The sequence below is a fragment of the Bos mutus genome, chromosome 29 (genome assembly GCF_027580195.1).
Source record: "Bos mutus isolate GX-2022 chromosome 29, NWIPB_WYAK_1.1, whole genome shotgun sequence".
Taxonomy (NCBI): domain Eukaryota; kingdom Metazoa; phylum Chordata; class Mammalia; order Artiodactyla; family Bovidae; genus Bos; species Bos mutus.
The window spans coordinates 5,083,804-5,096,134 of record NC_091645.1 but is presented as its reverse complement, the minus strand read 5'-3'; the positions used below and the strand labels follow the sequence as shown (position 1 = coordinate 5,096,134).

At 38.3% G+C, this 12,331-nt stretch overlaps 1 protein-coding gene across 1 annotated transcript in view; it reads left to right on the top strand.

Moving 5' to 3' along the window:
* Positions 1-9,748, top strand: part of FOLH1 (folate hydrolase 1) — a 73,084-nt gene extending 63,336 nt beyond the window's left edge. The window contains exons 18-19 of the mRNA XM_070365070.1: positions 4,126-4,218; positions 6,566-9,748. Of these exons, the coding sequence (XP_070221171.1) occupies positions 4,126-4,218; positions 6,566-6,755 (283 nt within the window). The 3' untranslated portion in view covers positions 6,756-9,748. The remainder of the gene's footprint in view (positions 1-4,125; positions 4,219-6,565) is intronic.
* The last annotated feature ends 2,583 nt before the right edge of the window (positions 9,749-12,331 follow it).

Sequence of the window (12,331 nt, the reverse complement as noted above, 5' to 3'; positions counted from 1 at the left end):
CACACCTTCTTCTTCCCTCTTCTTAATGTCATTACTCCCACAAACACTTCATAATCTCCACTGCCACCTGGAAAAATTCTCTATATCCAGAATAGCAAATAAGATAAAGCCATTATTTTTTTCCAAAAAGTAGAATTTTGAGAGTGAATACCAGTTAAATACATAATGATGATACAAATATCAAATCCTTGGGGACTGATGCAAGAATACATGGAAAGAGAGAGTACAGACAGATGAAAGGTTAGACCAGTGATATATAAGGAAATATTTGTAATAAAGGATACATTAAAATCAAAGGAGAAAAGTATTAAATAATAATATTGTATAAGCTCTTTCAGGAATTGGTAAAAAAAAGTGAATCCAAAATCTCACTTCACATTCTACACAAAGATAAACAACAGGTATAGAACAATTTTTTAATAAAAATTGAAATATCTTAGAAATGAGATTCAAAGTTTAGAAATGACAGTGTAGTCAGATTTGAGAATATTAAAATGTTTAATAATATGAAAACTAATAATCCAAATCAAAGACAAAAGACTGGAAAGTTTGGATGGTGGGTAATAAAGACCCAGAAAATATGAATGGGGGTAATACAAATATTATAAAAATTTGTTTTTGAAAACTGATAAGAGAATCGAAAAGACAAAGTGGGAAATATTGATACTGACAAGCGAATTAAAAAATAACATATCATCTATACAGAAATAGAAAAAAAATTCAAATTTACTAGTAATTCCAAAACCACAAACGAAAATGTATTATTTTCATATCAAGTGAGTAGCAATTTAAAATTTGTTTGTGCAAATTGCTACAGGCAGTACACTGAAGCTGATACTCTTGGGCTTTATTTTTTCTGATAGCATTGAAATTGCTATTGCTTTAAGCTATTAAAAAACATAAATACATATTGTTACAATTTCTAGAGCAATGACAGTGTTCTTACACTGTGCCATAGTATTTCTATTTCTTGAAATTTTTTCCTTCAGGAAAGGGTCTCAAGTTTGAGGGAATGAAATGGCTTCTCATAGAAAAATTCAAATTATAATATCAAATAACTCAAAGCAGCCTTAATACCTATAAGAACAGAAGTTACTAAACAATCGTATGTCCACCAATTTAAACATTTTGTAAACATTAAAATTGATAATTATGAAAGAAGTTTATTAAGATATAATAATATGTTAAGCAAACAAAAAGGTCATAAAATTGTTCATATACACTATTTTTTTAAATACACAGAAAATATTACAAGAAAGCAATTAGTATAATAATCATGTTATCCTTGGGGGAATGTGAAGATTTTTTTCCCTTATACTTTATAATTCTTTTCAAATTTTTATCTAAGTAAAAATAACCAATGATAAATAAATTTTAGAGTAATGTCAAACACTGTATAGTCCGGAAGATCCCCTGGAGTAAGAAGTGGCAACCCACTCCAGTCTATAAAGCTGATTTTCTATCATTAAATAAATGATGTTTCTTCCTTGTGGGGGAACTGCCTGATTTTCTGTCATTAAATAAATGATGTTTCTTCCTTGTGGGGGAACTGCCTGATGGCATAGCATGGTAATCTAGCACATTGGGCTTTCACTTCCTTGAGTATTTCTGGATTTGTCTTACCATCTCTAAATGATAGTTAAGGTACAATTTGTATCTCTATATTATGTATGCATACCCTGAAACACCTGGAGCCGTGGTTTGTACATAACAAAAGTAAATGCTGGCTAAAATAAATTAAGGTGGATGCAGAATTTCTCAACCAAACTTTGAAATCTGTGGAAGAGACACTTCTTGAATCCTGCTTTTCTTCAATCAATGTCTTAACCCATTGAAGAAAACAGAGTGTTGACTTCTTGGTACCTTTATGGTCACATAGTTTTCAGCCTCAAGACCTAGCCTCCTCCAGTCTCTGTAGGAAGGCCAGCATACTTCTGGTGGAAATAGATCCTGTTTACTTAAGTCTGGTGCTCTGAGCATTTACCTCCCAGGGATGTTTTAGTTTGAACCCTGCAAGGTGGCGCTAGTGGTAAAGAATCTGCCTGCCAACACAGGAGACAGGAAACACAGGAGACTCAGGTTCGAACCCTGGGTCAGGAAGATCCCCTAGAGTAGGAAGTGGCAACCCACTCCAGTATTCTTGCCTGGAAAGTCCCGTAGATGGAAGAGCTTGGCAGGCTACAGTCCATGGGGTCGCACAGAATAAGACACAACTCAAGTGACTTACTGCGCTGAACAAGGAACATCCGAATGGGGTGTGTGTGTGTATCCACATGAGTTTCTGTGTTCTTAGCAAATGCTTTATGAATTTGGTTCAGAAACTTGTGATACCTTATTGAAGTTATGGTTCATTCAATTTTCCTCTTTATTAGTTAATGTGGACTGTTCCCACGGTTTACCTTTATACTATCACTTAACCTGAGTTCTTGATGCTAAATAAATGAATGTTGAAAATAGCTCATATCCAAATTCTGTGGCCTTTAATTATTCGATTTGCCTTTTGTTGACATACTTCAGTTGAAGGAATAGTACTGACCTCCTACTGCTGCTCCCGCTGGGTTGCTTAAGTCAGGTCCAACTCTGTGTGACTCCATGGATTATAGCCCACCAGGCTCCCCTGTCCATAGGGATTCTCCAGGCAAGAATATTGGAGTGGGTTGCCACGCCCTCCTCCAGGGACTCTTCCTGACCCAGGGATAGAACCCGTGTCTCTTACATCTCCAGCACTAGTAGGTGGGGTCTTTACCACTAGTACCACCTGGTACTACCTTTACCACCATCCCAGTGAGCTCCTATTTCACTCTAAAACTTTCTAGATGTGAACTTGGGCAAGTTATTTCTCTACTGAATCTGAATATCTCCTCTATGGAATGGGGCTGCTATTCGTGCATAACTTGAAGGATTGCTCAAATGATTAAAAGGAATATATTTTATAAACATTCAGAATAATAATGGTCACATAGTTTTCTTATTAAAACTAAGACATAACAAAGCTAGAGATAATTCATTTTTATATAAAGTAATTTGATTCCTTATGGTAATGATTATTTTTCATTAGTTAATTAAATTATGAAAATACGTTGAATTTAACAACATATTGCTGCCCTACTCCAGGATTGCTAGTAAATTTTCAGGTATATTGAGGCATTTTTATTACAGTAACACTCTCCTGCACACTTTGGAATGTGAACTCTGTAAGCAGGAAGAGTCTGATACCTAACAGGCATTCAAATATCGTTGAAAGGACAAAATAAGCAACATCCCTGTGTTCATGTAGGTTTGTCTTTAAAAACAATAAAATATTATTAGCCATCATTTGGTAAATATAATTTTCTAGGCACCCTACTAAATATTAATATACTAACCCATTTCAATATTTAAATGACTTCTATGAACAGATTATTAGGATAGTTAAAATGAAAAACTCTTGCCTATTATTTGAATACCTAGGTTTATAGTTAGTTATTTCATTGTAAATAAAAATTACTGTAGTTTTTTCCATTGGCACATTGAACATTTTCAGTGGTTTTTTGGGTTTGTGTTTTAAATTGGGGGTATAGTTGCTTTACAGTTTTGTGTTGTGTTAGTTTTTGTTGTACAAAGAAATGGATCAGCTATATGTATACATATATCCCCTCCCTCTTGGACTTCCCTCTCAACCTGGCTCCCGTCCCACCCATCTGGATCAGCAGAGAGAGCTGAACTGAACTTTCTGTGCTTTGTAGCTGTTCCCAGTAGCTGTCTGTTTTATCCATGGCAGTGTATATATGTCAGTCCTAATCTCCCAGTTCATCCATGCCTTCCTGCCCATGCCCGTGTCCACACTTCATTCCCTACACTCTCTATTACTGCCCTGCAGATATGTTCATCTGTACCATTTCTGTAGTTTCCTCAGATATGCATTAAATATATGATATTTGTTTCTTTATTTCTGACCTAATTATAAGCCTCAGCAGAATATTACTTTATGGGATTTAAAGAAATATAACTATGCATGCTACTGTTCTTAATTTGCATGTTATAGGAATTTAAAATTAGCTGTGTTTAGATTTGTTTTGAGTGTTTAATTTGCTGGGTAGTGCACCTATTTTTGTGAAGCTGCAACTTATGCCTTTCCTTTTCTAGCCCCATATTATTAAGAATTATGAATGATCAACTGATGTTTTTGGAACGAGCATTTACTGATCCTTTAGGATTACCAGACAGGCCTTTCTATAGGTAAGGATAAAAATATGGCTCTTCATTTAAAAAAATTTTTTTCTTATTATTTGCATTGTGGCAATAATGTATTTGATTTCTTGCAAACAAAAAATTCCAAAACATATGTAGTAAATGGTAAATATTATTTATTTATATAAAATGATTACTACAGGTTTTTATTATCTTTTTGTTTGTTTCTGTATATAAAAAGTGTATGCTCATTGTAGGAAATTTAGAAGAGTGAGGAAGTCAGAAGTAGAAAATAAAAATCTCTGCTTTGGTATACATAAACTTTAGCCCCTTTTTATTTTATTTTAAATGTGTATTTATGCATATACATAGGAGAAGGCAATGGCACCCCACTCCAGTACTCTTGCCTGGAAAATCCCATGGACGGAGGAGCCTGGTGGGCTGCAGTCCATGGGGTCGCTAAGAGTCGGACATGACTGAGCGACTTCACTTTCCCTTTCCACTTTCATGCATTGGAGAAGGAAATGGCAACCCACTCCAGTGTTCTTGCCTGGAGAATCCCAGGGACGGCAGAGCCTGGTGGGCTGCCGTCTATGGGGTCGCACAGAGTCGGACACGACTGAAGCGACTTAGCAGCAGCAGCAGCATATACATAAGGCATAATAAATATATACTTATTTACAATGTTGATACTCAGTTTTTTCCCCTAATTTTTGATAATTATTAAGTATTTCTGATAACCATCAACTGTCCCCAGGTTGATCTTACTAAGAATTCAGAAAGAATTAGATCACTGACCAGCCAGAAACATCCCATCTTTGTGTGTAGGGATTATTTGTGAAGAATTGGAATTGAGACCAAGGGTGTCATCCAAACGGAGTGAATGGTCTCCCTCTGGCGGCAGCACTGTGCCCCTTTCTCTCTTTGCCTTTTAATTGTGGAATTTGTCCTTCTCTTCCGGGGTTATTACACACGCTTCCCTCATAGCTCAGTTGGTAAAGAATCCGCCTGCAATGCAGGAGACCCCGGTTCCCAACCCCTGGGTTGGGAAGATCCGCTGGAGAAGGGCTAGGCTACTCACTCCAGTATTCTTGGGCTTCTCTTGTGGCTCAGCTGGAAGAAGATCCCCTGGAGAAGGGAAAGGCTACCCACTCCAGTATTCTGGTCTGGAGAATTCCATGGGCTGCATAGTCCATGGAGGGGGGTTGCAAAAAGTTGGACACAACTGAATGACCTTTGCTTTCACTTTCACTAGCTCCTTCAGTAAAACAGCACCTTCTTCCGAGGGCATGTTGAATGTTACGAAACTGTTTTTAATCATTCTGGCTTGATGCTGGGTATTGCAGCATGACTTCTTCTTTAAGTAGGAGAAAAGCATAGTGAAAGGTTGCCGTTACTGTTGTTAGTCACTAAGTCGTGTCCAACTCTTTGCAGCCCCATAGTCTCCTCTGTCCACAGATTTTCCAGGCAAGAATATGGAGTGGGTTGCCATGCCCTCCTCCAAGGGATCTTCCCAACCCAGGGATTGAACCCACGTATCCTGGAATGGCAGGTGGATGCTTGACCTCTAAGCCACCAGGGAAGCCCGTACAATAATTGATTGGCTGGGTCACAAATGAGACCCTATTGTGCTGCATTTCAGAAGATAGAATGGTATTTTGAAGTCATCACTTCTTTACAGTATACACTAAGACTCATCACTTCATCTCCCAGACCTCAATTTCCTCCTCTTTAAGATGCCATACCTGTGACAGATTCATTTTGATATTTGGCAAAACTAATACAATTATGTAAAGTTTAAAAATAAAATTAAATTAAAAAAAAAAGATGCTAATATCAATTTTGTAGAATTTATTTTCAAGAATTAGAAAACTTATGGTGGTTTACTCACTAAGTCATGTCTGACTCTTGCGACCCCATGGACTGTAGCCTGCCAGGCTCCTCTGTCAGTGGCATTTCCCAGGCAAGAATACTGGAGTGGATTGCCATTTCCTTCTCCAGGGGATCTTCCGGACCCAGGGATCAAACCCGGGGCTGCTATGTTGCAGGCAGTCTCCTGCATTGCAGGCGGATTCTTTAGCACTGAGCCACCAGGGAAACCCTTTAGAAAAATTGTAGGTTAATAATTTAATGCCAAGTGTGATATATAGTAGGTGACAAGCTGCTGTTGCTATCATTGTCATCATTTTTGTTGCTCTGAGCCACTTTAAGTCATTGTCTAAAGTCAAAATATAGTTAATTACCACATACTTCATAGTCTTTGGAGATTGAACTTGGAAGTCTAGTTGACAAGTGGCAATTAGAATTATACAATCCAAGAATTATAGAGTGCCCTTGTTTTTTTCCCTTATATATGTAATTTGAGCAACTGATAGCAAATTCTTTCTATCAACAGGCATATCATCTATGCTCCAAACAGCCACAACAAGTACATGGGGGAGTCATTCCCAGGGATCTACGATGCTCTCTTTGATATTGAAAACAGAGTGGACCCATCCAAGGCCTGGGAAGAAGTGAAAAGACAGATTTCTATTGCAGCCTTCACCGTGCAGGCTGCAGCAGGGACTCTGAGAGAAGTCGCCTAAGAAATTTCTTTGTAAAATGCATACTGAATTGGAATGATGAATCAGAAAGAATCATGTTGGATGTATTGATAAACTGAAAAGTAAAGTTGTGTACATATATATACATAGGTATAGACAGATACATATATCTACCTTGGTGTTTCTTTTCTTCTTCTTATAGATCAATAAGAAAGATGGATATTTTTCTTCTAAAATTATAGAAAGTTATTCTGAGATTGAACTAAATGATGAAAATAAGTGCCTAAAATTTTAATACACTTAGGTGGCGTTATCAGAGAATCATGTCTCCTTCAACACTTCCAGATCTATTCCTGTCACTGCACATGTAGAAAGCATCAGTTTGTTACAGAACACAGGGGAAAATCCACAGGGCTTCTTCAAGCCCGGCCCTCTGTCTGCCTGGCCTCCCAGGGCTGAGAGGATTGCTGTATTCAATCAGTAGTTGGGCAACTCTGGTCTAGTCACCCTGAAGGTAAATGTTTTGTTTTATTATTGTTATTTAGTCGCTAAGTTACGTCTGACTCTTAGCAACCCCATGGATTTTAGCCCACCAAGTTCCTCTGTCCATGAGATTTCCCAGGCAGGAATACTGCACTGGATTGCCATTTTCTTCTCCAGCAGATCTTCCAACCTAGGGCTCAAACCTGTGTCTTCTGTGTCTCTTGCATTGGCAGGAGGATTCTTCACTGCTGAGACACTAGGGAAGCCCTGAAGGTAAATATGTGTGCTTAGTCACTCAGTCATGTCCAACTCTTTGCAACAGGAGCCTGCCAGGCTCCTCTGTCCATGGGGATTCTCCAGGGGAGAATATTGGAGTGGGTTGCCATGCCCTCTTCGAGGGGATCTTCCCAACCCAGGGATTGAACCCAGGTCTCCTGCATTGTTGGTAGATTCTTTACTGTCTGAGCCACCAGGGAAATCCGAAGGTAAATATATAGTCCCTCTATAAAATAAGGGATAATTGTTTTTTAAAAAAGTTAGCAAATATGTTGTTTATACCAAAGGATATATGTAACATATATGTACAGTGCAAAGTAAGCATTTGTAAACCTCCTCCAATAACCAGGTTAAGAAAAGGAACATTACCAACATCTTTGGATCGCCCATGTACTGCTGACCATATGCCTTCCCCTTCTTTCAGAGATACTCACTTTCTTGAATTTTATGCTTTTACCATACATTGCTTTATTCCATACATGTGTTTGACTTTGTGTATTTTTAGAATTTTTGAAAATAAAATTGTACCCCATATATTTCACTATAACTTGTTTTTTTTACTCACTCTTGACATTTCATCCATCCATGTATTATTGTGGCTGTAGGTCATCAGACTTCACTGACATAGAGCGCTCCCTTGCATGGATATATCACTTATCCATTAAATGCATTCAGTCAAGGCAGAGAAACCACACAGAAATGTAAAGAAGTAACATTAACATAAAGAATGATTAATTATAATAGCACTGGAGCTGCAAAGTATTGTCTAGTATAAGGTAAATGGAGGCTTAAAGAATGTAAGAACTACAGATACACAAAACAATCACTGTTCTTGGGTTGAGGATTGCAGGAAGAGGTAGCTGTTGCCTTAAATAAATTAGGTCATTGTATAAATCAGAAAGATTTCAGCTTGTGTTTATACCTACGATAACCTAATCTTCTTTAAAAGTATAGTATAATACCATAAGAATAGTGTAGTCTGAAACTTCTACAAAAGGGCTAAAGAATACAATTGACATTATCCAGGAGATAAAGATCCTCACTGGTGGACATTAGGATACTAAGTACAGTCGCCAGTGAGTTCTCTCTTATAAAGCAAACAGCCTAGCTGACTTTACTTTTTGTCTAAAACTATCACATGAAAATGTTTATAATGCTCATTTATTGATATGGAGCTGGAGATAGTGGGGTCCAGTCCATTCTGTCTTCCTGAGACAACTTTAAATTGTTCTGTCAACTGAGGGTTTGAAAATAAGGTATCTCCCAAGTAACAAATGGTTTGTCTAACTCCATCACTTTGGTGACAAAGGTCCCTGTAGTCAAAACTATGGTTTTTCCAGTAGTCATGTACAGATGTGACCATAAAGAAGGACCATAAAGAGGGTTCAGGATGGGGAACACATGTATACCTGTGGCGGATTCATTTTGATATTTGGCAAAACTAATACAATTATGTAAAGTTTAAAAATAAAATAAAATTAATTAAAAAAAAATAAAAAAAAAAAAAAAAAAAAAAGGCTGGACCATAAAGAAGGCTGAATGCCAAAGAATTGATGCTTTCCAATTGAGTTGCTGGAAAAGACTCTAGAGAGTCCCTTAGATTACAAGGAGATAACACCAGTCAAGCCTAAAGGAAATCAACCTTGGATATTCTTTAGAAGGACTGATGCTGAAGCTCCAATACTTTGACCACCTGATGTGAAGAGCTGATTTATTGGAAAGGACCCTGATGCTGGGAAAGATTGAAAGCGAAAGGAGAAAGGGAGAGTAGAGGATGAGATGGTTGGATAATATCACTAACTCGATATGAATGTGAGGAAACTCCAGAAGATGGTGGAGGACAGGGAAGCCTGATGTGCTGTAGTCCATAGGGTCCCAAAGAGTCAGACACGACTTAGTGACTGAACAACAACAATAATGTCTAACAGGGTAGCCACATTTAGGTTTCAGTCACTTGAAATGTGACTAGTCTGAAATAAACTGAATTGTTACTATAAAATGCATCCTGCAAGTCAAAAACTTAGTATAAAAAAAGAATGTAAAATAGTTCATTGGTGTTTTCAATATTATGTTTTAATGATAATTTTTGAATACATTGTTGAAATTCATTTCAAATATTTTAAATACTTTTCATAATGTGGACACTAAGAATTACTTTAAAAATACATATGTGACTGATTTTATTTCCAGAACATTATTATTATATAATTCTAAATCTTTTTTTGCATTGAGCATTTCAGTTGCATTTTACTAAATCTTGGATTAATTTAAGCGTGTTTCCAAAAATTGTTTTGTGTTTTCCTTTATCTATCTGTATAATGGGGCTTCCCAGGAGGCAATAGTGGTGTAGAACTCGCCTGCTAATGCAGGGGACATAGGAGACGCGGGTTCAGTCCCTGGGTCGGGAGGATACCCTGGAGCAGAGCACAGCAATCCACTCTAGTATTCTTGCCTGGAGAATCCCCATGGACAGAGAAGCCTGGCGGGCTACAGTCCGTGGGGTCTCAGAGAAGGACACAACTGAAGCGACTCACACACAACTGTGTGGTATGTTTTCTGGGGGACAAGGCTGACTATCTTGTTTGGTTCACCTGTACGGTGGGTGTAGGCAAAGATAAACTGGATGACTGAGTTGAATCAATAGGGAACACAGGTAGTGAAATGCAATACTTCATATATCTTTAACATGTTTAATTTATAGATGTACCTTTAAATAAATTTTAGCTAGTTTAAAGTGAAAGTGAAAGTGAAGTCGCTCAGTCGTGTCCGACTCTTTGCCACCCCATGGACTGTAGCCTACCAGGCTCCTCCGTCCATGGGATTTTCCAGGCAATAGTACTGGAGTGGGTTGCCATTTCCTTCTGCAGCTAGTTTAAACAAATATTTAAACTTATGATTGACAGCTCTGAAAAGTGAAAGTGTTAGTTGCTCAGTCCACTCCAACTCTGCTAGTCCATGGGCTGTAGCCTGCCAGGTGCCTCCATCCATGGGATTTTTCCAGGCAAGAATACTGGAGTGGATTGCCATTTCCTTCTCCAGGGGATCTTCCTGACCCAGGGATTGAACCTGGGTCTCCTGCCTTGCAGACTGATTCTTTACAGTCTGAGCCACGAGGGACAGCACTGAGTTTTGATGTAAATCAAAACCTCTGTAACAAAAAAAGAGACAAAAGATTATGCTCTCCTCTGAGAAACACAAATAGGGCATACTTAGTCCATTTTAGAAGAGATTACTTCTCTTACATTACATTTACTTCGTTTCATAAGGGATAATTTGTTACCTGGAACTGATTAGCATTTGTAAAAAATTTATTAATTGGCTGCATTGAGTCTTAGTTGTTCTGTGGAATGTGGGATCTTAGTTTCCCAACTAGGGATCCTCTGGTTGGAAGGTGGATTCTTAACCAGTGGACCACCAGCGAAGTCCCTGATTCATATTTTAACTTGTGGTCTTGAGGCTTTAAAATATGAAATGCAAACGGATCGGTAAAACTCAAAAAAATTCTGGGCATTTAAAAAAGAGGGAATGTAATGCAAGGAATTGGTTATACTGTGAAATAAGAGGGGACAATAGAAACAAGAGATAGTGGAACCACACAGAGATTAGCATCAGCAAGAAAGCCATCACCAAACTAGGCTGTGGAGATAGGGTGGTAATGATATTAATTATCCTTAGAGTCAGAATCAGAGTCAGTTCCAGGCTGGAACCATGAAGGAGATGGTGCCTGAGGTGGAGAGGAAGAGAAGAAATAACAGCGACTTCTCTCTTTCTCTTACCCTCTAATGTCCTTCCAGAGCCTGCTGGAAACAGGCTGTAGTGTCTGGCTACCTGAGATAAAGAACAAAGTATGGAGAAGATGTGCAAAGATTCTGAACACATTCAAGTCCCAGCACTGACAGTTTATTCTTTGGGGCACTCAACATCTATTTTCCTCCTACTATGCATTTCTTAAAAAAAATTTTTTTTCCTAATTTTACTTACCTATTTTTGGTTGCACTGAGTCTTCATTGCTGCATGGGCTTTTCTCTGTTTGTGGCAAGTGGGGGCTACTCAGCATTTTGGTGCACAGGCTACTCATTGCTGTGACTTCTCTTGTTTCAGAACACAAGCTCTAGGCATATAGTCAGTAGTTGCAGCATGCGGGCTTAGTAGTTGTGGCTCCCGGGTTCTAGAGCTTGGGCTCAGTAGTTGTGGTATATGGGCTTTAGTCACTCTGAGACATGTGGAATCTTCAAGAATCTATCAACCTGTGTCCCCTGCATTGGAAGGTTGATTCTTATCCACTGCACCACCACGGCAGTCTCCACCATGTATTTGTTATACAATTGCACAAATTAAAAAAAAAAAAAAACAGTGATGCAGTATTTTAATTGAATAATATTAAGGATTTTTGTTCAGTTACTCAGTTGTGTCTGACTCTTTGTGACCCCATGGACTGCAGCACAACAGGCTTCCCTGTCCTTTACTATCTGTTGGAGTTTGCTCAAACTCATGTCCATTGACTTGGTAATGCCATCCAAACATCTCCTCTTCTGTTGCCCCCTTCTCCTGCCTCCAGCACCAGGGTATTTTCTAATGAGTCAGCTCTTTGCATAAGGTGACCAAAATACTGGACCTTCAGCTTTAGCATCAGTCCCTTCAATGAATATTCAAGGTTGATTTCCTTTAGGATGGACTGGTTTGATCTCCTTGCTGCCAAGGGACTCTCGAGAGTCTTCTCCAGTACCACAGTTCAAAAGCATCAGTTCTTCAGCACTCAGCCTTTATGTTCCAACTCTCACATTAGATCCATATCAGATCTAATCCCTGAATCTATTTGTCACTTCCACTGTATAATCATGAAGGATTTGATTTATGTC